At 42.0% G+C, this 26,793-nt stretch overlaps 1 protein-coding gene across 2 annotated transcripts in view; it reads left to right on the top strand.

Annotated features, from left to right (window-relative positions):
- The window catches only part of fkbp16 (FKBP prolyl isomerase 16), a 93,979-nt gene that overhangs the window by 44,098 nt on the left and 23,088 nt on the right, over window positions 1-26,793 (top strand). For both annotated transcript variants that reach the window (XM_049573527.1, XM_049573525.1), the window contains 3 exons: window positions 4,240-4,800; window positions 5,050-5,219; window positions 7,249-7,337. In XM_049573527.1, coding sequence (XP_049429484.1) covers window positions 4,329-4,800; window positions 5,050-5,219; window positions 7,249-7,337 — 731 coding nt within the window. In that variant the 5' untranslated portion in view covers window positions 4,240-4,328. The remainder of the gene's footprint in view (window positions 1-4,239; window positions 4,801-5,049; window positions 5,220-7,248; window positions 7,338-26,793) is intronic.

Consider the following 26,793-nt stretch of genomic DNA (forward strand, 5'->3'; position numbering starts at 1 on the left):
CACTTTTGTAGTACCTCTACCAGTGAACGATGCTAGTCTTGGACCTCTTATGTTTTAAAAGAAACTTTCCCCAACACTGATTTTCTCAGTGGGCGGCACGGTGGTGTGGTGGTTAGCACTGTCGCCTCACAGCAAGAGGGTTGCCGGTTCGATCCCGGGTGTGTTCTGTGCAGAGTTTGCATGTTCTCCCCGTGTCAGCGTGGGTTCTCTCCGGGCACTCCGGCTTCCTCCCACAGTCCAAAGACATGCAGACTCTAAATTGTCCATAGGTGTGAATGTGAGTGTGAATGGTTGTTTGTCTCTATGTGTCAGCCCTGCGATAGTCTGGCGACCTGTCCAGGGTGTACCCTGCCTCTCGCCCGATGTCAGCGGGGATAGGCTCCAGCCCCTCCGCGACCCTCAAGAGGATGAAGCGGTTAGAAGATGAATGAGATAATGACTATGATGAGTATAATGACAGCACCTATGTAAAGTTTAAGTATCTCAAAAGCATTAAAGCGCAGTATTTGTGAAAAAACAACGTCCAAACAAACGTCACCTTTACTCGCTGTGTGTGTATCGTTTCTCTGTGTGTCAGAGAAAATAAAAGACAAATGTGGAATCTGGATTAATTTAATCCCTGATGGACAACATGCTTTTGCTGTGGATTAGTGAGTAGCCTTGCAGTCAGTAGTGCAGTGCTTATTTACAACATGGTTGGGAGGATGTTTTCTGTCTAACTGTTTGTAGTGTTACGTTAGTCTAGTTCTGCTCCTGCAGTGACACAACAGCCAAATACTTGATACAATACCTGATATTTTTATGTTTGTCATTTCCTTTAGTACAACAGTACAGTAGGTTAGGAATGACTTTGCATTAGTGCACCAGTGAAACAACTGGGTAACATTTTCTGTGCTGTTTATTTGCTGAAAGTGACAGATGCATGAAGTCTTACAAAACCAGTGTTGTGACATTTTAATCAGTGTAATCTAGATCCTGTTATCACCCTCTATGAACAACTGGGTGTTTTTAGGTAACACATCTGACATAAGGTCAGACAACTTTAGCTTTTACATTAATGTAGAGACAATGCTCAGTCATGGGGAAAAATCTCATTGCAATATAAACATGACTTTTTCTAAAACTGTCACTTAAAGAGACAAATCAAAAATGCACATTTTTACTTTTACCTATATGTATCAGTCTAGACTGTTTTGGTGTGAGTTGCTGAGTGTTGGAGATATCGGCTTGTCTGACTTCTTTTGAATATAATGCAACTAGATAACACTTGGTGTGTGGTGCTCAAAGTGCCAGAAATATACATTTGGAAAAACACAACAGCAATGTCTCTTCCTGGAAATCATGACCTGGTTACTCAAGATAATCCACAGACCTTGTTGTGAGAAGTTTCATGTAGGAACTGTTTTCTTTCTATTATACTACATCCGCCAACTGAATCACCGCACAGAAGAATGCGTTCATCTACTGCTAGCTCACCTAGCATCACTGAGCTAGCTAACATTACAGCTCAGCTTAGGAGGCTGTTAAAGTTTACATCTTAAACTGGATTTATACAGTACTTATATACGATGTTGTGTGTTGTGTGTCGGTAGTCATGTTTCCATCAGCCTGTTTAGATGTGCATCTAGAAGTATCGCATCAGAAAATTATGATGGAAACGCCAAAATTCGAATTAAAATCCCCTGATTCGCTCAAACTAAAATATGCTCGCTTTAGCCGGGTTTTGGTTGATTCAAAAAAATGCTGATTCGCAAAACGGGGGATGGAAACAGTTATGTTCGAATTAAGTCTGACATAACGCACCTCTCTCCATGGTGATATCCACATTCCAGATGGGAGGCGGTAATGCATTTACAAGCTGGTTGCCAACCGCCAGAAAACGCAGAAGAAGAAGAATGCGAGACTTGTTTTGTTTTCGGTTCTGCGGAAAACTTGCCTCACCTCAAAAACACTTGTCAGCGGCAGAGGTTTCTGTGAAGTGCTATAAAGTTTGGTTGATTCAAAACACACATTAAACATGGCTTAATAGAGACAATTTCAAACACAAGTACACAAATTGGCTTCACTATAACTCGCAGCATTTACAAACAAAACACTTCTTTATCTGGACACATTTTCCCTAAAAACAACATGGTAAGGTTATTAGCACTAGCCTGTGGCATTTTACATTGCATAAATTAGCCTAGGGCGGCACGGTGGTGTGGTGGTTAGCACTGTCGCCTCACAGCAAGAGGGTTCCCAGTTCGATTCCGGGTGTGGGAGCCCTTCTGTGTGGAGTTTGCATGTCCTCCCCGTTTCAGCGTGGGTTCTCTCCGGGCACTTCAGCTTCCTCCGACATGCAGATTGGGGATTAGGTTAACTGATAACTCTAAATTGTTAAATTGTCCGTAGGTGTGAATGTGAGTGTGAATGGTTGTCTGTCTCTATGTGTCAGCCCTGATAGAGTCTGGTGACCTGTCCAGGGTGTACCCTGCCTCGCGCCCAACGTCAGATGGGATAGGCTCCAGCCCCCCCGCGACCCCCAAGAGGATGAAGCTGTTAGAAGATGGGTGCATCTAGCATCTAGCGAACTTTTCCTCTTTTCATATGAAACCAGGGGCAACGGCAACATTTAGGAAAGGTAACGTTCCAAAATTCGCCTCCCTTACAACTGACAAGGTTCACCAACAAAACAACTGTTTTATACTAAACACGTTTTCCAAACAAATGTAACATGCTAACGTTATTAGCGCCAGCCTATGGCATTTTACATTGTATATATTAGCCTAGCAATGAGCAGAGATTTCCTCTGCTCATACAAAGCCAGCATAAATCCCTAAGTATAAATCCCTGAAGTATAAATTTGCAAGACTTAAAATGCTATTTTTGTGGAGGCTTTATTATCTACACAGTTTATTGTTTCTTGTCTGTGAAATTAAAGTAAATAAAAGCTTTGTTTCCAAAAGGGAAATGGTTTTAACGTACAAAAAGTAGACAGAAGTTCTGCTTCGCTGCGACATTTAGTTACATTTCTGGGGAGGTGCACCGTGCATGTCAGGCTACGGCGTAGGTTCAACACAGAAGTATAAATTCTGCCTTACACAAGCATGAACCTCTTGTCCATGAGTAGATGCACATTTTCTTCTGCACCTGTAGAAAGAAAATACATGAAAATGCTCTCAACAAGGTCTGTGGATTATCCTAAGTAGCTGGATCATGATTTCTGGCGGGAGACATTGCTGTTGAATTTTTCAAATGTTTTTTAAAGTGCCATCTAGTTCCATTATATTGAGGAGAAGACAGACATCTCTCAGTTGATATTTCCAACACTCAGCAACTCACACCAAAACAATCTAGATGATAATTAGCACTACAGGTAAGAGGAAAAGTGTGTTGTTTTTTTTACTTTAAGGTGAACTGTCCTTTTAAATCCGGCCAGCTTTTAGATTGTACGTCAAAGTCACAGTCTGCTGAACTTAGACCAAACTCTTAGAAGTTAAATACTATAGTTTAGTATTTATCTGTACTTCAAGGCTCAGAAAAATGTCTGATTTATTTTCTCGATGAACTTGACAAAACATTTTTAAATGACCTTCATGGGTTAAAAACAAAGAATGTTTTCAGCTTTAAAGAATGTAAATATACCCAAGTGTGTTATACACATGATGTGAGATGTTTATCCTCCGGCAGTTTTACACCATATTAAATCTGTAATCTGGTGTCAATTCTACAGCCTGCAGGTTATTAGTGCTGTGGTTCTTTTTAAAAAGTCAAAATAAACATCTTTACCATAACTCGAAGCAAATTAAGTTAGAGCTTGTATCTCCTGAGATCTTATTGGTAGATTGCATTCATGGAAACTGCGTTGTGGGGCACGACGGTGAAGTCATTAAGAAGCTTACAGACGTTCTGGCAGATTAGGTTTTTCTCTTCTAATCCTGCAGATTACCAGTGCACAAGCCTGCTGGCTGGGAGTGCTTCGTTGCGTTGCACAGTTTCTTTACATTGATCATTTTTTGGTGCTGCCACATCACTGGACTGTGTGGACTGAGACAATCGCAAGCAGGAGTGAGAGGAGGTCAAAGTGCAACAGGACTACAGGAACTTTGCAGATACAGGCGGGACAAAGCTTTTCCAAAAAAACCTGTGCATTGAGCCAGGGTTTAGGGATGCTTTCTGAGTAGGATTTAATGAAACACAACATGGATTTTTGTAAATGTTACATCATGGAGATCTTTTCTTTGTTTTGACTGAATGTAGGTGGCAGAAGTTGGTTCCAACTGAACTACTAACCTGCACCTAAGCGGAACATTGGCTCAGACCAGGAGGATCATCTTTTCTGGAGGCTAATGCAGGTGGTGTCCATCACTCTCTGCAGTGACATGGAGACAGAACCGTGTTGTGAAGAGCACGAAGACCCTGCAGCTGAGCCTACAGAGCCCGAGGTAACAGAGGCCATTTCCAAGCTTTCTGACGGGGACAGTCACACCGAGCCGCCCTGTGGGCCTGCAGAGGAAGGCGAGGAGCTGAGTGGGAAAGAGCAGGCTGAAACAGCGAGCTGTGCAGAAGAGAGTAAAAACACTGAGATAAAAACCCCCTCTGATCCTGAGCAAAGTGAAGACACAGGATGTAAGGAGCGGAGGAAACTGAAAAAAACAAACAGCTGGAAGATGGTGCGGTTTCAAGACCCATCAACAGAGGATGATGTGTTGGAGAGAGACAGCTCAGCAGAGAGCCTCTTTCCAGAATACGCCACAGTGGAGTGGACTTCCTCCACCTTTGAAGAGCTGTTTGCAGCAAATGATTGGCATGACATCACAGGTGAGGATACATCAGTACAACACACTTGGTATTAGTAAAAAAAAAATGCCCTAACTCATCAGTAACCATTGCTTCCTGTTTATTTAACTTTAACCTTTTGATTTAATTTTGGATTGACAAAAAAAAAGACCAAACATGACTGAGGTCAAGCCTAGTATGTTTTTGTCTGTGTCTGAGCACTTGTTTACCAACAGCCACAAGATTAACCTCGCTTTCTTCTGCATGACCCTTTCTTCTTTCCTCACGCAGGGGATCGGCTGTTGAGGAAGAAGTTGTTGGAGTCCGGGGACCCGCTTGCCCTGAGCCCCACCTGGGGCCAGGAGGTTACTGTGAAGATGCAATGTGTCCTGGAGGACCGCACTGTGGTGGAGAAGGACTGCAAGCTTGTCCTTGTTATTGGAGAGGGAGATGTAAACCAGGTAACATCACACTTCAATAGTGACGAACAGAGACTGTGAAAACAGGTAAACAAGGCTAAGAGATTACAGACACCTTGGCAGCACAGTGAAGCTGTACTGGGTCCATGTCATTGGTCCGACAGCCCATTGGTCCGACATCCCATTAGTCCGACGGTCCGCGGTGCTGAATGGCTCCCGGCGGGTGTATTTCTGCCTTGATGGTGCGCCGCGACCGGCTCTGGGTCAGCTGGGAACGGCTTGTGGCGGAGCAGGCTCACGGCTTATGTGTTTGTCACTTTCTTTTTCATTTTAACCCACACCATGATCTTTTCCTGACCCTAACCAAGTGGTTTTTGTGCCTAAACCTAACCAGACCTTAACCACAGGGCATCATGATGATTTCGGAACAACTGGACTTCGGAAGAATGGGTTCAATATGGTCGGAACAATGGGCCGTTCCCGCTGTACTTAGGTACAGTGTGATTTGAGCTAAATGTTAATGTCAGTGTACTAACAACACAATGACTGTGTCAACATGTTGTTGTTAAGCTCGTTTAATGTTTACCATGTCCGCCATCTTAATTTAGTGTGCTAGCTTGCTAACACTGGCTAATTACATAGACTCTATAGAAGACGTGGACGTAGGCTCCGGGTCTGAAAATTAAGCCAATGCAGAAAGGCCTTAAACCTATGTTCTGTCCACTGACCAGAAGAAAAAAATGACCCTACTTCTCACTTGATTTATTACCTCAGTAAACATTCTGCTAACAATTTTATGGTGTCAGTCACTAGTTTCAAGTTTTCTCCAATACAGCATGATGTTCGTTTTGTAAATTATGGTTCCAGTTAGAGTGAAATAGACGATAAAATAGGATATGCTTTGGGTGAGGCTACCTTGTGATTGACAAGTCACTGCCACAGTCGTGTCCTTGGGTTCTCAAATACATCCACCGCTTGCCCAAAGCTCCACCTTCTCATCCAAATATGGTCACATGTGGCACCAAAAAAAAACAAAAAACAAACCAAGATGGTGACAGCCAAAATGTCAAATTTGAGGTGTCAAAACGGTAGTCTACAAACCAGTGGGTGACATCACTTTAGCTACACCTCTGTTGTACAGTTTATGGCTAACAAGCGCAGAACACAAAGTGTAGTTGAGGTTGATGCAAGAGCCTGTTTACACCTGGTATTAACATGTTATCTGATCACACGTGGACAGCGCTAAATTTAGGTTAATCACCACCAAGACGCATTGTGTTCCAATCACTCAAACCCATTGCCAAGTCGGTCTGAGGCGCATTTGACCATGTCTTATGTAGTGTAAATGCATCCTAAAGCATCCCTGACAAGGACTGCATCATCAGTGCCACCAGTGGACATGGTGGTTGTTGTGTATGTTGTGTTGCATGACCATCCATGGTTTTGCTTTATGGAAGGAGATGTGTTGGACTCTACTGACAGCTATATCTTCAGCTGTACCAACAAAACCGCTCACAAGTCTAGCAAACAATGGGGCTCTTTGATCTTTTAGTGTAAGCATGATATAGGCAGTGAAAAATCTCAACACAGATGGAGACACATGATAGACACAGGTGTGAACAGTGATGGTCAGATCATTGGAACATATGTTAACAGCAGGTATAAACAGGCTCAGGGTCATAAACCAGAGTATTGGAACATAGTTGTTAAGACTTAAAATGAAAAAATGTCAACTTCATGGTGACGCTAGAGCAAAAGTCAGAACATGACCAAAATCACTATGATTAATCCTGTGGGAACCACAAATATATGAACCACATTTTATGACAATCTGTCAGATAGTTGTTGAGATATTTCAGTCTGAACCAACTCTCAACATTGCCATCCCCAGAGCTAGCCTGGCAATCAAAGTTCTTGAAAGTGCTAAAATGCTTGAAACTTGTGATTCATCCTCCTATGTTTAAGTGAATTTAAAGGGCACCAGACAAAGTTATGCTTCAATGCATTTCGTGTAATTATGTAAAAGCTCAGTCAGTCCTCTAAATAACACACTGTGTTTTGACACCTGTAGGCCCTGGAGGAGGGTGTCATGTCCATGCAGAAGGGCGAGATCACATTACTGCTGGCAGATTCGCAGTATACCTATGGACATCTGGGAAGGTAAGGTTAAGAGTTTCCAGTTATTGTTGTTTTTGAATTGAGGAGCATGTTGAAGCAGAAACAAGACTTGGCCAATGATTATTTTTTTTCTAAGTATTAGCCCTGTTGTACCTGTTGCTGTGGGGGCAGCCTGGTTATCCAGGGGTAGCGGGGTTAATGAACCATAAACAGCAGCAGATGGCTTCCTCCTAACACCATTCACAGGCAGCCTATCAATGGTACGCTTGTAACCTCACAACCTATGGGAGGACATCACTTATATTACGTCCAAGGGCTCAGGTTTACGACCTTTACACCATTAAAGAGCCAGAATAAACAGAGGAGATTGGTGTGTCACTGACAAAAAACGCATTGTTTATAGTTTTAATATTTACTTTAGATAACCGAAACACGTGAGAACGAGACACGAATGTTCCACAGTGATTTGATGAGATTTTGTACAATATTATATCAATGAAAATATTTGTCTTTTGAGGTGATTATGAGGGAAAATCATGAAAGCAAATGTATTTAATGTTATTTCATTTGTTTGCTGGTAGATTATGTTGCAGCAAATTGCTTTCTGCATAGTTCTCGCTGTTGTGAGGCTTTTCAAGCACACAGTGATACACTGTATATTAGTCTCTTTCATAAACAGAAAAATTGTGGCCATTAATTTAATTCTGAAAATGATTATATCAACCCTGCAACAGTGTTTATGTAAGCCAACACCCATTAGAGTAAATTAAACATTATTAGATAGTTTCAACCTGGAGCCATGTGTGCTCACAGAGTGGACAGCAGTTCTCCAGTCGGCACAAAATGTTGTCAATAAAAAACCCTGAAGCAAAGGGTTTGCCTGTGTTTTTGAGGAGATGTGCTGTGCGCCGTATCAAAACATCCATTCAGCTACATGTAGGACATGCTGTACCTTTAACAGAGCAGCTGCACAGAGGAGTAATGCATAAAAACAAACATGCACCCAGAATTATCATGTGGCGGTAAAAGCCTTAAAAAGGTACAGGATACAGAGCTAAATTCATAATTCAAATCCAGACTCAAACTAAAACAGGGAACACATGAACGTTGTTGACAACATAATGTTCACATGTTCTGAACACCGTGTTGTGAAAGCGTGTTTTTTTTTTTCTCAGTGTGTGATACTGTTTCAGCCTCCTCGGTGTGCTGTCTGTGAGGTCCTGTTTGTGTTATGGAGCTCTGTGAAAGGGATGATGGGACATGGGGTGTGCGAAGTGAGAGCAAGGGGTCTCAGAGTTGTGTGGAGAAGGAGGCAGAGAAACAGAAGGAGGCAACGGGAGGTTAGTTAATGATTGTTTTGATGCAGCTGATTAGGGTTGTGTGCTGCGGAGTCAAATTTAGCCGTATCGTGAGGTAGACAATCAGAGCTTCATGCCAGCTCTTTAAACATGATTCAGTTACTGGGGTTGCTGGTTGCTCCGAATGTGATTTTCTCCAGTCACGTAAGTTAAATGCATTTGTTCATAATTTGGTATGATGAGTGGGAAAGTCAAGAACGTATGTAATAAAACAGCATGTTACAAACTCATCTGAACCCCAAGGTACAGAACAGGTCATCCAATGATAGAAAACCCTTGGGGAGCACAGGGAGTACTTATTTTCTTCCTGGCTGACAGTAAGATGAGAAAATTGACACCACACTCATGTCTGTACATAATGAACATTTGAATCTACTGCCACCAGCCAGCTAGCTTAGCTTAGCATCAAGAATGGAAACAGGGAGGAACACCTTCAAACACATCTACTACATCTCTAACTAACGATACATTGATCTGGATTAATATATCAGTTCAAGGATCAATGATCCATATCCAATGCAAAGTTAAAACATCAGTACATATTGTAATCTTTAAGATATCTTTTTGTTAAATTACCATGCCGCATTTATGCCACCATTTCCGTCCAAGCACACCTCCCTCCTAAACAGTCAAACAGTGCTAGCGACCTAGCAGACAAGAAATAGACAATGATGATATTTACTGATATCGTCTTATTTCGATCACAGGGATCTGAACTGAATCAAATCAAAAATGTGGCAGACTTTGTGATATCGCCAAATACATTATTGTCCAAAGAATCAATATCATATTGTATTGTGATGGAGGTTTTGATTTACACCACTACTAATTAGCATGTTGTATCATGGACAGAGTTGTGACATGACCCATTGGTTTATGGACTCTTGTTTTGAAGCCTCCACTTCAGCATTTCAGCCATCACCATCTTTTTTGGAGCCACAAGTGACCATGTTTGGGTGAGAGGGTGGAGCTGACTCATAGACTGTGGTGACAGCTCGTCATTCAAAGCGGCCCACCCGTAATTCTGCATAACTTCAAGCCCTAACAGAATATAAAAGGGTGAGTTATATAGGTATTCACTCTCCGTACAGTTGTCATGACTGTTGAAATCAGCTATTGAGACCAAAAAAGTTTTTTGGACCAGGCTGTAAACATGTTTATTTCTGCTGTAAAGTTCAATATTTTAACATGGGCATCTGATCTGGATGGCTCCTGGGTGCCTCCCGTTTGAGGTGTTTTGGGCATGTCCCAGTGGTCTGCACCGGGGCCTCCTACCACTGGGCCTCCTACCACTGGGCACTTCCCAGTGGTAGGTGCAGACCAAGAACACGCTGGAGGGTGCAGACCAAGAACACGCTGGAGGGATTACATATGCTCGTCTGGCCTGGGAACGCCTTGGGGTCCCCCAGGAGGAGCTGGAAAACGTTGCTGGGGAGGGGATGCTTTGTTTTGCCTGCTGCCCCCACAACCTGGGACACCGCAACAAGTGGATGAAAATGTATGTATGTATGGAAGGATGGATTTTAACAAAGGGCTCTATGGAGATTGCACTTGCTTTTGGAGCCAGCCTCAAGTGGCCATTCAATGAACTGCAGTTTTTGCCACTTCCATGTTAGCTTTATTTCTCAGCCCCACTGGTTACCTTTAGGTATAAACGACAATTTACTGTTTTACAATACATTATGTGTCTGACTGTTTCATGGCTCTGAGGAGAGCGGAGACTCTAGGAAGTGACTGGTCTTGGTAAAGAAATGCTCTGTCATATAACTCACCATACGACGATGAACTGACGTCTTTACACTTTGTTTTTTGTACAGAAATAACAAACTGTGAATTGGTGCACTTTAGAGGTGCCAGTAGGCAGAGCTTGTTACCTTTGGACAGATCTAGACCAGCTGTTTCCAGTCTTTTGTACTGAGCTAAGATTACCAGCTGCTGTAGCTTCATACAGGCATGACAGTGGTATTGATCTTTTCATCTAACTCTTGTAAAGAGCATGAGTAAGCGTTATTTACAAGATGTCTAACTTCACTTTAATCAAGAAACAGAACTCCTATCTTATCATTCATGGCATGTTGCCAGACCTGCCTGTCGAGGTCTAGTATTTAATAAAAATAATTATTTGACTGAATAGGCTGACACAAATAAGAATCACAAGCAGTGACAGACATCATGATTTAGAGTAGATTTGACAGCCACAGCGCGTCTGTGCTGTAAAATGACAGAAAATCTCATTAGCCTCTCTCTGTTTTCTGGCAGACACATTGATTGAACTCTGTCAGTCGCCTGTTGCAAACAGCGCTGCTAAGAGCACTTCACAGTTATTTATCAGAACCGTGTGCAAAGCTGGTTAGACAGTATGATTCAACACAGCACAGTGGAGTGGTCTGTGGCTCGGTGTGTGGGTGATGGGCTAGCTGCAGCGTCTGATGTGATCAGAGCTGCTCCTTAAAAAGGTGAACACGATGAGAATGAAAGCCCCGGAAAAGTCTGGAGCATTTACCTGATTGATTACAATGGACAAGCCGGTCGTGACTAAATCAACTGTGAGAAATGCTAACATTCTTCCCGAGACAGTAAAGCCTTTGAAAGTGAAGTTGTGACGAAAGACGTCATACTCGCCTTTTCAAGGAACAGCAGCATACGTCAAAGCTATTCCCCGCTGAGACATACTTAGTCTGAGACACACACTGCCTCCCCTCAGTCAGCAGGTCATTATTGGAGAGCAGTGGACGCTAACATCTGCTGATCTGTGGACAGGGATAACTTTAACGCTCATAAACCCTCCAGGGGGTCGGCTTCATCAGCGCTGCACGACCCCAAAGTCAACAACATTAAGTGTCACAGGCAGCTGCTTTATTTTCTGAATAAAACCACATTATATACAGTGCACGCATTTTGTTTCAAGCCATATGTGAAACACCACACAACACATTTGAGGACGTCTCCAGTGTGAAATGGTGCGCTGTGAGGTTACATTGGCTGGCTGTCAACAAACAAACAGAAGCTGAAATCCTGGTGCTGGCAGCAAAGGTGTTGGTGTACTTTTACTCTTGGCACAAATGAGAGCTACCTCAGTGGCACATGTTGGAGTGGAGTTAATTAGACCACTGGGATGTGTCATAGTTAAATTAACAGTTTAATCTTAACTCCAGATGGACAATGTCAGCCACTTAATCATTTTACTGTTGCATTAACATGTCATGAGGGGATTTTGTGATATTTACGACTTGGACTGAAGTTCAGGATTATTTATATAGAGATTTATAAACAAAACAGTTTGTACAAAAGTGCTTTCAACACAGGGAAAATTTTCTTTACGTACACACAAGCTCACACGTAACCTTAACGCTCAGGACACGAAGATAATCATCAACAGCGTCACATGTGTTTTTGTTCATTTGTTCAAAAAGGACAGCCAAGGCTACATTCACTATAAATCAAGTATGTAAAGAACAGAATCTGCTATATGTATGAAATAGAGCCGAGGATGTTGCATTTATGCATTTATGCAGTATACGTATGCAATTCAGAACCTTAAACATAAGCATTATGAATTTGATTTTATAAGAAATGTGCAAGGAGGTGTGGGTCAGGTTAAAGTGACCTTTTTTTTTTTATACATTCAGACTGCCATTCAGCAGCACTCTGCACTAACTGGACACAGGAAACATCAGTCTGGGATATTTAAAGAATATAGCCTAATGTTTTTCATTTGGGGATGGTAGTGCATGAACATCTTTATTCCAGGTCTGGTGAGCAGAGGAAGTGCCTCCATTTGGTTGTAATTCAGTGTTTAAAAACCCCAGTGAAGACACATTCCGAATGCACCATATACATTCAGTACGTTTACATGGACAGTTTAATTCCACTTTTAATCGGAATGAACGGCCATTCCGATTAAAAGTGGTCATGTAGACAGTCATTCCGATTGAAAAATGGTCATTCCGATTGAAAATTAAATCCGATTAAAGGGGGTGGTTTATTCCGTTTGTCATTCCGAATGAAAGAGTTCTGTGTGCATGTATACACTCATTCCTCTTTAAGTTCATTCCGGTCTTTCTGCGCATGCTCGCTTCCTTGCCCTTCTGGTGCAATGACGTATATAGCGCGCATAGCAACGGGCTGCATAGCAACGGGCTGCATAGCAACGGCTGAGCTAGAGCAGTCGGACTCGTTGCACTCACCGGTTTCCATTCACCACAGCACGGTCTTCTGCCTCCCTTCTCCTGCTCAACAGATGAAGCATTAGCAGAACAAGGTTGTTGTCGTACTGCTGCTTCAAGAATATAAGCAAAACACGCCTGAAAAAGGTACTAATAACGGCGTCGTCAAACATCTTGTTATCCGGAGCGAGGACTACAGTGTTTTCTTCCGGTAAACGTAAACACGTAACATCCGCCCTGCCCCCTATCCAATCAGAAACCTTCCCTGACCCAAACCTTGTGCAGACCTGAATAAAGGCGATTGAACTGATCTCCCATGTAAACCCTCATTCGGAATGAATATTTCCCATGTAAACTACCTGGAAACACTTTAATTCCGAATGATTTCATTCAGATTCATTTCATTCCGAATGAGAAGCCATCATGTAACCGTAGCCATTGAGGATATTCAACTTGCTTTGCCTGGAGGCACTTTCACAAAATGACTAGAGATGTACCAATACCACTTTTTCCTTCCCAATACCATACCGATCCGATACCAGCACGTAAAATAAAAATGGATTGGATATGAATTGTTTTATGTCTCACCTCCTAAAACTCTATGTAAAATATTAAGAAATAAATACATAATAGTAGAATGAATGCCATAAACCTTTTTTTTTAAATTATTATTATCCAGTGTTGACACAGATCAAGACAGAGGTTAAAGTGCAGCCACACAGTTTGGTAAAAAAGACATTTTAAAGGCTACAGTAGAATGCTTTTTAAACTCCGCTCCATTTCCGTTTCGTTTGCCTGTAGCGTGCATATGCATAATGACATGAGGCATTATGTGGTATCGGATTAGTCATAGGCTGTACTTGCGATACCCGAAAGCGCATTTTAGGCAGTATTGGAGGCATTTCCGATACTGGTATTGGTATCAGTACAACTCTAAAAATGACGTTAATAACGCAAGTTAATAAACAAACATTATTAATATTTCAGCATATATAATACATAAATTGCCTGTTGTCAACCTTCTGACATTTGCTGTCTTCACTCATCTTTGCCAAGAGGCAAATCCAGTCAAAGCAGCTTCACAGGTCAGGTGTACACAGGGGTGCTCCTAGGATTTAAGACATACGGGACATAGCCTGGACCTCTGTCTGGGAGTCCGGGGAAATCCTCTGCTTGGAAAATCTCTATTTAAAGGAATGCTTTACATTTGTTAATGAATTATTCATGCTGTGCTAACTTGAATTTGTGAAGAAGCTATGTTTTTCTTGAGTGCCTCCATGGAAAAAAGCAAACATATTGATTTATCAATTGATTTGAGACATTTTACAACAGCAAAGCTATATCAAAATATCTGTTTACAATCTCTCACACAACTCGTGCAGTATAATCCAAGTCTTATTCATCCAGTCGTATGCTCAGTACTTCCCAAACATGCAAAAGAGAAAGGTTTTAGGGAAAATTCATTTGAACACTGGTAACCAATCAATCAATAAATCAATATGTTTGTTTTCTGAGGAGGCATGGGAGAAGAGCAACAGCATGTAGCAACAGTAACACAGCATGACTAATTGATTTACAAATGGTCATTTTGTGGGTGAAGTATTCCTTTAATGTTTTTCATGCACTCTGGAACCTTTTTACTTTTGAAGTACAAAATAATGTCCTGTGTGAATCAAATCATTTTAATTGTGAATTGAAAAATGGTCAACGGGCCACCCGGCACCCTATTGCAAGCCATGATTGGCTGAGGGGCCATAAATTGAGAATCACTGATATATGTGTACAAAGAACGCTCCTAAAATCCAAAAATTAGCAGCATATTCCATGTGTCTTAATCGAAAAATGTTATATTCAGGGAAAAGCCTAATTCAGACTATCCAAACAGAATATGCTGTTTACATGACCCGTATCAAATTCAGAATATTGTCACATTCAGAATAAGTGAAATATTAGTGTGCATGTAAATGTACCCTTTGAAAAGTTAATCAGTCTGGTCAGCTGAGCTTAGTTGATGGGATTTAGTGGGACATGCTGTATATTTGCCACTTGTGAATCAAGGAAAACCTTTTTTCTTGGTTGTAGCATCTACAGAAAGAACTGTACGGGACCTAGAGTTGAACCCTGGTGTATCCCACATGGATTAATACAGATAATAAATTACTCACAGCGACTGTGAACCGGACAGATAACCCACAGATACAGTGAACCACAACATGCAAGTATAATCACGTATTGAACCAATACCCTTTAACAGAACAGTGGAGACACTGTGGAGACACACCAGATGGCTATCATTGTCAGTTTCTGAGGGGAGGAAAACAAACAAGTCCCACTGTGGGAGGAGGAGAAGAATCTCCCTCTCTCTGACCCCGGCGAGGTGAGGCTGACGGCTGTTGGAGTCTTGATTATAGCAGGCTTACTGAGCTGGAAATACAGTGGCAGGTTGGAGCAAGTTAAGTGAAGCTTTAGTTCATGGGAAAGTACTGTAACTCTTACCTGGATGATTGATGGTTATTGCATAATATTCATCATCTGTTAGTAGCTGTGCAGTTTATTGTGAGTTTGTGGTTTTCTGTTCAGTCAGACTGCCAGGCTGCCAGAGTGTGGTAGTAAATAATGGACAGTGTGATGGTTACAATGGTGTAGCTGTAAATGCATCAAGGTGTGCGCTTGCTTTTGTGATTTAGTTTGATTTATTGACCACAATCTAATGCATTTATGAAATACAATATGTCAAACTTATACAGAGTGAATTAATCTTAATAGCTGTTCACCAGTTCACTAAAACTTATCAAGATTGAAATAGGAGCTTGCTGTCTGACATTAAATGGTAATGTCAGTATTTTTCATGTTTTGTGTAAGTCTAAGTTGCTATTGCAGATAACTACTTTTTTAAACTAATCAAGTATTAAAGGGCCAGTGTGTAATGTTTGGCATGGTTTATTGTCAATCTGAATCTGAATCTGAATATTCTACCCATTAATATGTTTATACAAGTGTATGATCGCTATAAAATAAAATTCGTTTGGTTTTCGTAGCCTTATAATTATGCTTTTATATATATATATATATATATATAGCAAGGGCCTTGCTTTAGAGAGGTCGCCATCTTGCGCCGCCATGTATGTACGGCAGACCGAGTGGACAATCCAGCCAGCCAGAGAACGCATTTCGTGTGTATAAATGAACCAACGAAGACAGCGGAAGGAAGAAAGAAGGAGGAAGAAACAGCAGAGTGTTAGCAGTTCGTTGATAGAGAGTAGTGAAAAGTTTTTTTAGTTATAAAGTTTGCGAATGGACCATACTTACCATGCAACAGGAGAAAATGAACCCAAACCGTCATCTGCGAGGAAAAGAAGACGCAACTTCACTCCTTGTGATGCACTCTCTGCGGTGCTTTTACTCCTGGTGATATATCTCCCCAGCAATGGCAGCAGTAGCACTGAATCCCATTCTGTGCATTCAGCCTCTCTTCTCGCCCGCTCAGCATCAAACACATGGAGTTCCTCATCTGTATGCTCTGGCTCAAACAGTTATGGCTCTGGGTCTGTGTCCGCTACAAGAAACTCTTCAAAATCGCGTTCAAAGTCGTCCCCTGCAGCTACTATAGTCCGGAGATAGTGCTAGGCTAAATAAACAGCTGAGCACTGTTTACCGGCTTCGCTGTCAGTCAGTGTGCGGGCTGGAGATTGGCGAAGCAGAGAGGGGAGGGGGTCCCCACTCGGTATGGTAAACGAGTATGTGTGTAAAGTTATGAGAAAGAGTCAGAGTTTGGGACGGAGTGGAGTGTTACCGGAGTTTCTGGAGTGCTCAAATAAATGGGCCTTTTTCCCGAACGCTCCCTGGTCTCCTGCTTGTGAGGGATTCATTACAATATCGTAACATGGTTTAGATTTCTAAATAAACATTCACCTCATCGCTAGATAGACCTACTCCTGAAAAAGTCGCATGCAAGGCTTTTTGTCCCTACGAGGCCGCCGTCATTTACCCGACGGGAGGGGTGAGCGAGTGAGCCCTGCAATCTAGAATTTGACCACTGATGTCACTGTTTTCAACCCATTTTACACACTGGCCCTTTAAGCAAGAGTGCTGCAGCTGGGAGCAGCAAACAGGCTGTGATGTAACCACTTGGGACATTTGTGCACTTCCAAGTTATGTCCATTAAGTGCTTGTTTTTGCCACTGACAGGCTCAGATTATTACTCTAACAACATTATGAAAAGAATTACGACAGAGACAGATCTTTTTGTGAGAGAGTAAGATCCATGTTGTTTAACCAGAAACAGGAAATTGTTATTGCTAAACCCACCAGACTTCATTTAAACAAACAGTAATTTTCGTATGTATAGAGGCAGCATATTTTCACATGTACCCGGGTGAGTTAAAGGTGTATTTAAATTAAACCAAAGCTGGTGAATGTTGGACCAATAGAAAGATGAACCACGATGGCTTTTGTGAGTCTAATTTTGTTTATGATGATAAAATTACTGTTTAGTTAAATGGAGTCTGGTGGATTTAGCGGTAGCAGTTTTGGAACTGTTTTTTCAATAAACAACAACAAGGATCTTACTCTTTAACAATAAGGTCTACCTCTGTGGGGATCCTTTCCATAATGCTGTCAGACACCAATAATAACAATCTGAGCCTGTCAGTGGCAAAAAACAAGCACTTTAAGTGGACGTAAATTGATGGTGTGGCCCATTAACATTACATTGCAGTCTGTTTAGCTGCTGTCAGCTGCAGTGCTCTTCCTTAATACCTTAGTCACAAACACATAGGAAAAAAGGGTCCAGTTTGAAAAACACTGAAGTTGCCTGTTACTTCTAATACTAGAAAAAGCTACAAATGATTTTTTTCTGGTTTCAGGCAAGGTGTAAAGTATCATGATCCCAAACTGCAAGACTGTACTCAGGCACAGCGGCTCTTTGAACAGAATGCTAACATCAGCATGCTAACATGCTCACTATGATGATGATACCATGCTGTTGTTTAGCAGGTGTAACATTCACCATGTTCACCATCTTAGTTTAGCGTGTTAGCATGCTAACATTTGCTACTTACCACTTAATACAAAGTGCAAGGCTGATGGAGATTGCCATTAGTTTTGCAAGTATGATGATGGTTAAATAATCAAAGTAAATATGACGGGGGCAAGAATGTGTTAACTAAATGACTTGGCAACATATACAGTACTCATAAATATAGATATTTCACTCTAAACCACAAATGTCAATTTAATGCTGATGCTAGAGGAAAAGTCAAAGGATCACCACAGTCAGTAGGATTCATCCTCTGGGAGCGTGAATATATTCACAAATTTTTTTATGGCAATCCATCCAATTTTTAGTCCAGTATGTTCATCTGGACCAAAGATATGGACGGTCCAACCAACAGAGCTACAGTGCTAGCTTGGCTAAAAAGAAAAATGGAAAAATTGACTCATATGATCAAATAATTTTGTTTCAGGAAGCACACAATGTTAAAGGAATCTCAGAGAGACACCAAAAAGGAAATCCCATCAAAAAAGTACACAGTTGTATGTAACCATTATATCAGACAATGATTTAATCCCGGCTGGAATGTCGTCAGGTCAAAATTATGTGGATTAGGTCACAATTCATTTGACCTGCTGATCATTCGGCTTGTATTGAAACTAATTGTTGAATAAAACATTTCATTAGATTCAGTGTGCAAGCGTTATGTTTGACATGTCACGTCAAATATTTACTCAGAACTAATAGATAACATTTGTTGACCAGATAAGCGTCTTCTTGGGAATGTGCTCAAGGGGAATCTTTGTTGACACTCTTGAAGAAATTGGCAAGTGTAAAAATGCCTCTCCCCGTGGCCTCAGAGGCACACCCATATCCAGTGGAGAATGCAGTAGAAAAAGGTAACAGTGACATTTCTCAGAGCAGAAAGGCAGGCTGAGAGATGCATAGAGCAAAGTGGCGACATGTGAAAGTGTCAAGCTGGAAATGTGATCAATGGGATCAAGTGTGATGATGAATGAGGAGGCTTGTAGGCGTAGCCAGCTTTGAAAGATGTGAGAAATGTCAGTGATTTATATGACAGAAGGGTTGGGTGTCACATCCATTTGTGATTACTGTGTGTGTGTTCTTCCTCTTCTTACAAACCATTCTCTCTTCTTATCACCCAACAAAACATGACATAGCCAAGAACTGGCAGGTCTGCTTTTTATGACATGGAGCACTCGCCATTAGACTGGTACGGTGACTCACTGGCCACACAGTTGTACTAGTGTCTGTCACTCTTATGCACACAAGCCCTCCTCCCCTGTCTGCAGATATGAAAGCTTGTTGTCCATGCAGACAATTTGAGGTGGAATTCCTCTCTGTGCTGGAGGTAGTGTGACTCATTCTGCAGAGCCACCTGGGTCAAATGAATAATGTGACCTTTGAGAGCTATGGAAAACACAATGACGACTCTAAACCATCCTTCTCCACGTTGGTGTTTCCTCTCAGTGCAGGATTACAGCTTGGAGTGACTGACACAAGAAAGTTTAATTTCTTCTCTCCTGCATGGTCACGTGACCTAAACAAGTTTGACTGTAGCTTCTTGGCTCTGTGTGACTCTTTCCTGACACACACACACACACACACACACACACAGCAGGCTGACAAGAAACCACACCCAGACCTCACGCTCCAGGAGCAAGCCAGCAAGTACGGGCAGCTGTAGCACGCTCCAGATAAGATCAGGCTCGGCTCTCGATCAGGATGCTCTCTCCTGTTTGTCACAATCACTGCCACAGCAGTTCGAAGCTTCATGTGTTCACCAGACGCTAAAATGAAATGTATGAATTAAATGTGAGCAGAGACGACTCTTTGTTTTACCTCTGAAAACTATACAGCAGGTTGTTTTGGCGCCGCAGCAGCTTTGTGCCACTCAGACCAGTGTTTGAACTGTGCATGTCCCTCATCTAATCTCCCTGGATGTTTACCTTTTTCTCCTACTGCCAGCAGGCTTATCTCTCTCATCGACACAGCCTCGGACGTAATATAGCACTGCCCTCAGTTATATATACTTCTGCTTTCCGTGGTCAGGGGCTATTTAGTGGGACAGTAAAGCTCCTCAACTGAAATGTGTTATTATTGAATTTTAAGTAGATATTTTTAGAGCAGATAACACTTGGTGGAGTAAAGTTTGCTGTTTATTCTATGAGCACCACACTGGTTAGAACTTCCTTAGTGTTGTTTAGTTTCAGTTTTACATTGCTTTGTTTAAACTTATCATTCATTCATTTTTGTCCCTGTTTTCTCCCACTGGATTGCCAAGTTTTCCTTTGCACAGCAGTCCTTGAGGGATTATGTGTGATTACAATTAAGACCCACAGTATTCTCAATTTACCATCAGGGTGCATAAGGAAACATAATGCAAACTGCTTCCTGTTCGGATTGACACGCCAAGAAAAACAAACTTTTTGCTGAACCAACACAGCAAATTTTACTTAAGCTATAACAGGTTCACGGAATAAGATGCACAGTCTATGGTACAAGAGTACAAAAATAAGCTTCCACATTTAAATTTGCATTATCATACTGTCAAAATCACAGTATGTTTCTATAAAATTTCAATCAATTCCTGTCACCGCTTATCCTGTTAGGGGTCGTGGCGGTGCTGGAGCCTATCCCAGCTGACACTGGGCGAGAGGCGGAGTACACCCTGGACAGGTCATCAGACTATCACAGGGCTGACACACAGAGACAGACAACCATTCACACTCACATTCACACCTACGGACAATTTAGAGTCACCAATTAACTTAACCTGCATGTCTTTGGACTATGGGAGGAAGCTGGAGTACCTGGAGAAACCCATGCTGACACAGAAAGAACGTACAAACTCTGCAGAAAAGGGCTCCCCAACCCCGGGTTCGAACCAGTAACCCTCTTGCTGTGAGGTGCTGCCATGCATAACTATTGCTGCGTTTATGCCTAATGTCCACACTACCGCAGCACTGTGGAAAACCTTAAACAGAGACCTTTGAAAATGCCGCTGACCCTGTTTAAGTTTAAAAACTCTGGAGTTGTGTTTTAGTCTGGACGGGCGGAAGAAGAGATTTTTGAAGATGATTCAGACACCCACGTTCACTTCCCGACTGATTCAAAGATTGTCAAGTCAGATCATTCTAGCAAGGTCCAAGTACCTTTTGTGATTTTATCCTTCTTGTGCAGGTGCTGCTTTCACATTGCCATAGCTTCCTGCGGCGATGGATAATGCTCTCGGTACCGCTTCAATGTGTCACTAGATCTGCTATATAGCAACTCCCAGTTAATTTTCCGTCACCCTGTCTGTCATACTTATATGTTCATTAACAGTTCCAGCTCATTCTCAGTCCAAGAAATTCCTGCTCTTACTTTTCGCCATATCCCGATTGGTTACGTAAGCAACCAACCGCGGAGTAAACAATGTGCTTCCTGTTTACACTAGTCACCAGTACGTACATGCCCAGTGCATGTGATTGATCATGCCTGATGTGTTTTCAGGCGTGTTAATATGGACAGAGATTTATTATGAAACAGTGCAAAACACTTCTGTGTACCGAGATGGTTTTTGTTTTAAAGTGGTGTTTTATACAAACACTTCTTAGTTTTATTTCATTATATTTAACCTTTATAACGACCATGTTCTCCATTTTTTCACCTGCCAGAGATGAGCTTCATCAATAGGGTCATGGGGAAAGCCCTCACTAGCTTCCCACCTGTGAGCCCAACAAATTATGCAGATCATTTACTTTAGTTGTAAACAAACAAAAGTTAAAAAATGTTAAGTGTATTTTCTTCCTCATAAGAAGCCGCAGGGCTGATTGTTAACATCTATGTTTTCTAGCTGGCTCTCTTAGTAACTGCCTCTAACTGTTGGTCAGCATGAAAGTGTTAATCCAGTGATAGGACTGTGTAATGCAGCAACAAAATGGGGACCTGTCTTGTGTAAATATTACTCCAGAGCACCACTGGTGGTCAAAAACTCAACAGAAAACAATGTAAAAAAAATTAGAGATGGGCATTTTAAGTAATTTTCATATTCAGACACTTGCACTAAAAACAAATAATGTAAGAATAAAGCTCGAAATGAATCCCCAAGAGAAGATGCGGGTAGGAGCTGGTGCTACACAGTGCTACACAGACTGTAGAGATTAGCTACAGTTTAATACTATATAGATTGCACTGCGGATTCATTTTGTTTATTTTGTTGAAACACTTCCAAATATTACCTTTATGCCTGGTCGCCATTCTGCCTGTATTGTTAGATTGTATGATGTATGACTGAAAACATTAAACATTATCTGCGCCATCATATTCCCTAAATGGATCTGTGCAGATATTCATAGATAGCTGTTACATCACTGCATCCTGTCCAAAAAAAATGTAAACTTTTAATATAGAACAGGGTCACTTTACATAGATATTTACTATATGTTTATTTTACAAAGCAAAAAAATAATGAAATATACAAATATCGATGTCCAAATGGAGTACTCAAGTACTAATGCCCATCCCTAGTAAAAATATGCATTATGGTCCTGCAATCAAAATTTCACTTAGGCAAAAGTACAAAAATATTGTGAGAAAAATGTACTTAATATTGTTATATAATTGGTCTAATATTCCCCCATTGATTGAAATGCACAGTACTCTGCTTAATCAGGTTGTGTCTTCTCTTTAAGATGATGACTTTATTTTTAGCTTGTTCTTTCGTTCTTATCAGACTTCCTTAATCCTCATCATCTCAGCTGCTGGTAAAACAGTTGTTTGTACCTAAAAATGTAGATGAGATTTCCTCTTACATCGTTTCACGCTATGAAAACAAATAAAAATAGATCATCTGTTATCTTCCTGGAATCCATATCAGACAGTTTCTGTACCTGCTGTCCTCCCCTCACCTCTGTAACTCTCATCAGTTGGTGTCAAAATGTGCCGTCTGTACTGGAACACTGACAATACTGTCATGCTTCAGTGACATCACCTCTCGTCCACTGTGCCACTAGCTGCTCTCTGTTGTATAACCACCATGTTGCGACAGAGTCTGTTTTCCAGAGCGTGGAGTGCCAAGAGGGACACATGAGAGGAACACACGTGAGATGGCACTTCAGCTCTGCCGGCACCTTTCCCGACCCATGGCAGGCAATCTTTTTAAATCACCCGTGCCTCCTGTGTACAACACACACTGCCAGAGAGAGATTAGTGGAGCATGACAGAAAAAAGACGGCAGCACAGAACTGGTTTTAAAAGTAAGATGATGTGCTCTTGTAAGCAAGCAGGTGTGCACTGTTCTTTGTGTTATTGTCTGGTTGTGTCTGACCGAAAATGTAATCTCTAAATTAGAAGGTAAGAGCGCTCCACGAAAACAAACAATGTGATTATCTGAAAATCCTCACTGTGTAAAAGGTGCCTCTTGGATTGTGAAACAGCATCCAACCCCCCCATGTTTTTTTTTTTTTTTTTACTTCAGTTCACAGTTCTCAGAGGATTACTCCCACATTTCCTTCTAGCGCCACCGTGGGGTTAACATTTTTGACTATATGTGAAATGTCTCTATAGCGTATTGGAGTCCCAAAAAATTGGGTACGCACAAATTCCTGCCTCAGGATGAATTGCACTTACTTTGATCTAGCGCTGTCACCAGGCCCAATTTTTCCAGCCTTGTAACAGCATGTTGCATTGTGATTGTATCATGTTAGCATGCTGACTTTAGCATGTAGCTCTAAGTATTGCTAGCTAGTTAGCGTGGCTGTAGACCCTTAGCTTCCTTTATTCTTTACACAACAACTTTCATCACTTTTCATGAACAATTTGTGCAGAGATTGTCTAAAAGAGTGCCGTTATGCAACCCGATTGCCAAAATAAAGTGTGGCATTGTATGTTTCTGCTAACCATGGATACATGACATTTGTGCGTTACTATGTAGCCGATACGCTGTGGTTAACATGTGGTTCAGTCTACGCTTGGTTATTAGGGAAAGATCATGGTTTGGCTTAAAATAGCCACTTTTGGTGGCACAATCTCACCTGAAAGGGGTCCATGTCATTGGTCCGACAGCCTATTGGTCCGACATTAGTCTGGGCATATTTCTGCCTTGATGGTGCGCCGTGACCGGCTCTGGGTCAGCTGGGAAAGGCTTGAGGCGAAGCAGGCTCACGCCTTATGTGTTTGTCACTTTCTTTTTCATTTTAATCCACACCATGATCTTTTCCTGACCCTAACCAAGTGGTTTTTGTGCCTAAACCTAACCAGACCTTAACCACAGGGCATCATGATGCTTTCAGAACAACGGGACTTCGGAACAATGGGCAGTTCCCCCTGAAACACGTTCAATATGTTTACATGACATCAGAGAAAATGGATTTATTTTGTTAAATCCAACTAAAGCTGGACTTTTAAAATACATGTACACATGAGATCGTGCTAAATTGAATTTCTCAAAGTAGGACTAACCCAGATGATGTGATTTGCAGTCGAATTACTGCATGTATACAGTCATCAGACTCAAAATGGTCTTGGAGCTCTGCGCATGCTCAACAATGTCCACCCTAGGCCTTGACTTGAATTGAAAGCATTAAATGTGAAACAGATGAGAAGCTGGTAACAGCATGGCAAAATCTACATCCAGAGCCGTGCATTTTTGGATGGAGGAAATGTACAGTGCTGTTAACTAGTTGTCCACCACGGTACCAGTTTGCTGCTAGCTAACGGTAGCTAACTTGTTTGTTGATTGTTTGGTCTGTGACATAATAGGTCAACCGGAAATAGGTCCAATACTAACAAGGTGAAAGTGGGCATATCACCACCTATCATAGCAGAGTCTGACATACTTCGCTCAATAAATTGATTCCCCTGCCATGCTTGTATACTGGGGCAAGGACAGTAGTCCAGTCAAATGGCCTTGTCAAGCTTTACCCGTAGCTCGACTTAACTGTGCATGTAAATGTATTGAGTGTAGTCTCCGTAAAAAACAACCACTTGTCATGGCACTGTCCTCGATGGAAACACTGGGACAGGTTGCTAAAAAACCACCCATGTTTGGTGGCAAAAAAGACCCTGGAAATGCAGAGGCGACTTGTTTTTGTTGTTTGTTGATCTGAAACAGTGGTCTGCAGTAGGCTGTAGCTTGGCAGGCGTCTCGCCCAGATGACACGTCATCCACCATCCCCTCCACCTCCCGCTGACAGTCAGCTCATATACCAAGTCACTTCAGAAACATAGATACTTGAGAAATGTACAATGCCAACATTTTCTCCTGGTGCCTGGGCTGCATTATGCCGATTTGAACAGATACTGCGTCTCGCTCTTCTGTGCGACAACAACAGTTATAAATAATAACATAACATGTGCAAACTTGTTTGTCTTGAGCACAGAGAGGCCTTGACTCTCCTGTGTTATGTACTCGTGGCTTTGTATTCATAGCTGCTTTCAATCTCTCTTGCCATTGCTCAAAAACAGAAGCCTTGTCTGGGATTCTTTGACTTCCAGGACCACCCAGTCCCACACGTCATTTGTGGCTCAGAGACGTCACTTCTTGTTATGATATACAATTTTAGATACACATTTCAAACTTCAAAGGAATGCAACTTCCTGTAACGTGAGCTCAGACAGACTGAATGAGCCCATTTCATATATTTTGCTCATTTGTAGAAGTGAAGCTGATGGGATAGAGGATGGTGACACGCTGTGCACACACATACACACTTATATGGCATATAACAGGTCTGTAACAACAGGTTAACGTGATTATTTTATCATGCACTGTGGCAGAAGTAGCGACAATAGTGTATCTGAAGAAATAGGCATTATGTGTCTGTACAGCAGTGCAATGCTCCTGCTGTGGAGGGATGTGAGGTGGCGGGTGCTGCCTGCGAGCCTGGAGGAAGGGGATCTGCAGCAGAGTGACAAGTGGCACTGGTGTGTGTGTGTGTGTGTGTGTGTGTGTGTGTGTGTTTCTTCAGGGTGTGTATGTATGTGTTAGGAGGGATGAAGAGGTATCGTCAGTGGGGACGTGGAGTGTGAGTCATCTCCCTGAGACGTCAGTGCTTCGTCATCAGTCGTCTGCAGCAGTCTATCACACACACACACACACACATGCAGACACACACGCACGCACACCAGACTTCCAAAATATTCCTCTCAAAGTTAATGACTGGCAGACTCCCACTGACGCCCTCACTGCGAAATCAAAATCAGATGTGCAGTGATTAAGCTGAAGGGATTAACTGAGTAGATCTCATTATGAATGGAACATTTTCAGTTGTTTGATAGCACTGATGGGATTAGTTGCGGTAGTGTTTCATATTGTCATTCCAGATGGTGAAGGACAATACAAGTGAGCTCATGTAGAGCAAAACACAGCATTATCTGTGCAAGAAAACAAGTCAGTTTGTCAACAAAATAAGAGCAAAAACAGCCTGAAATTCTTTGTAAATGAGCTGCTTCTGTTTGCTCTCTGTGATGAGATTGACCTGTGCCATAGCCACTGGCTCTGGTCAAGCAAAGTCAAGCCCTTCCTCTCTAAGAAATGCAGCTCTTCCACATGATTGATGCTCCGGGTCTCATAGCTCTGCACAGCCATCAGAGAGAGACTAAAGGATTGTGCTAATGGCCCTGCTACATTTGCTTTACTCAGCCAGCAGACGCCGGCTGCTCCTCCGCGACAACCTGACTAATAAGTCAGGAGTTCAGTGTGCTGCTATTGATTCACAGGCTGCACAAGGAGGTAGAGCCAGCTGCTGCTGCTGCTGCTGCTGCTGCTGAAATGAAGCTGGATCTTTATTGGTTAGATAACAGACACACACTCACCGAGGCAGCCATATCTCTCGTGGACAGCGATATGACAGGAGGGCGACAGTGAATGATAATGATGATGTATTTGTTGCACACACACACGCTGCATAACTTCAGAAAAGTCAAGAAATGTACGTGCTTGTAAATGACTCTTCAGATATATCCGACATTAAATA

The sequence above is a fragment of the Epinephelus fuscoguttatus genome, linkage group LG4 (genome assembly GCF_011397635.1).
Source record: "Epinephelus fuscoguttatus linkage group LG4, E.fuscoguttatus.final_Chr_v1".
NCBI lineage: Eukaryota > Metazoa > Chordata > Actinopteri > Perciformes > Serranidae > Epinephelus > Epinephelus fuscoguttatus.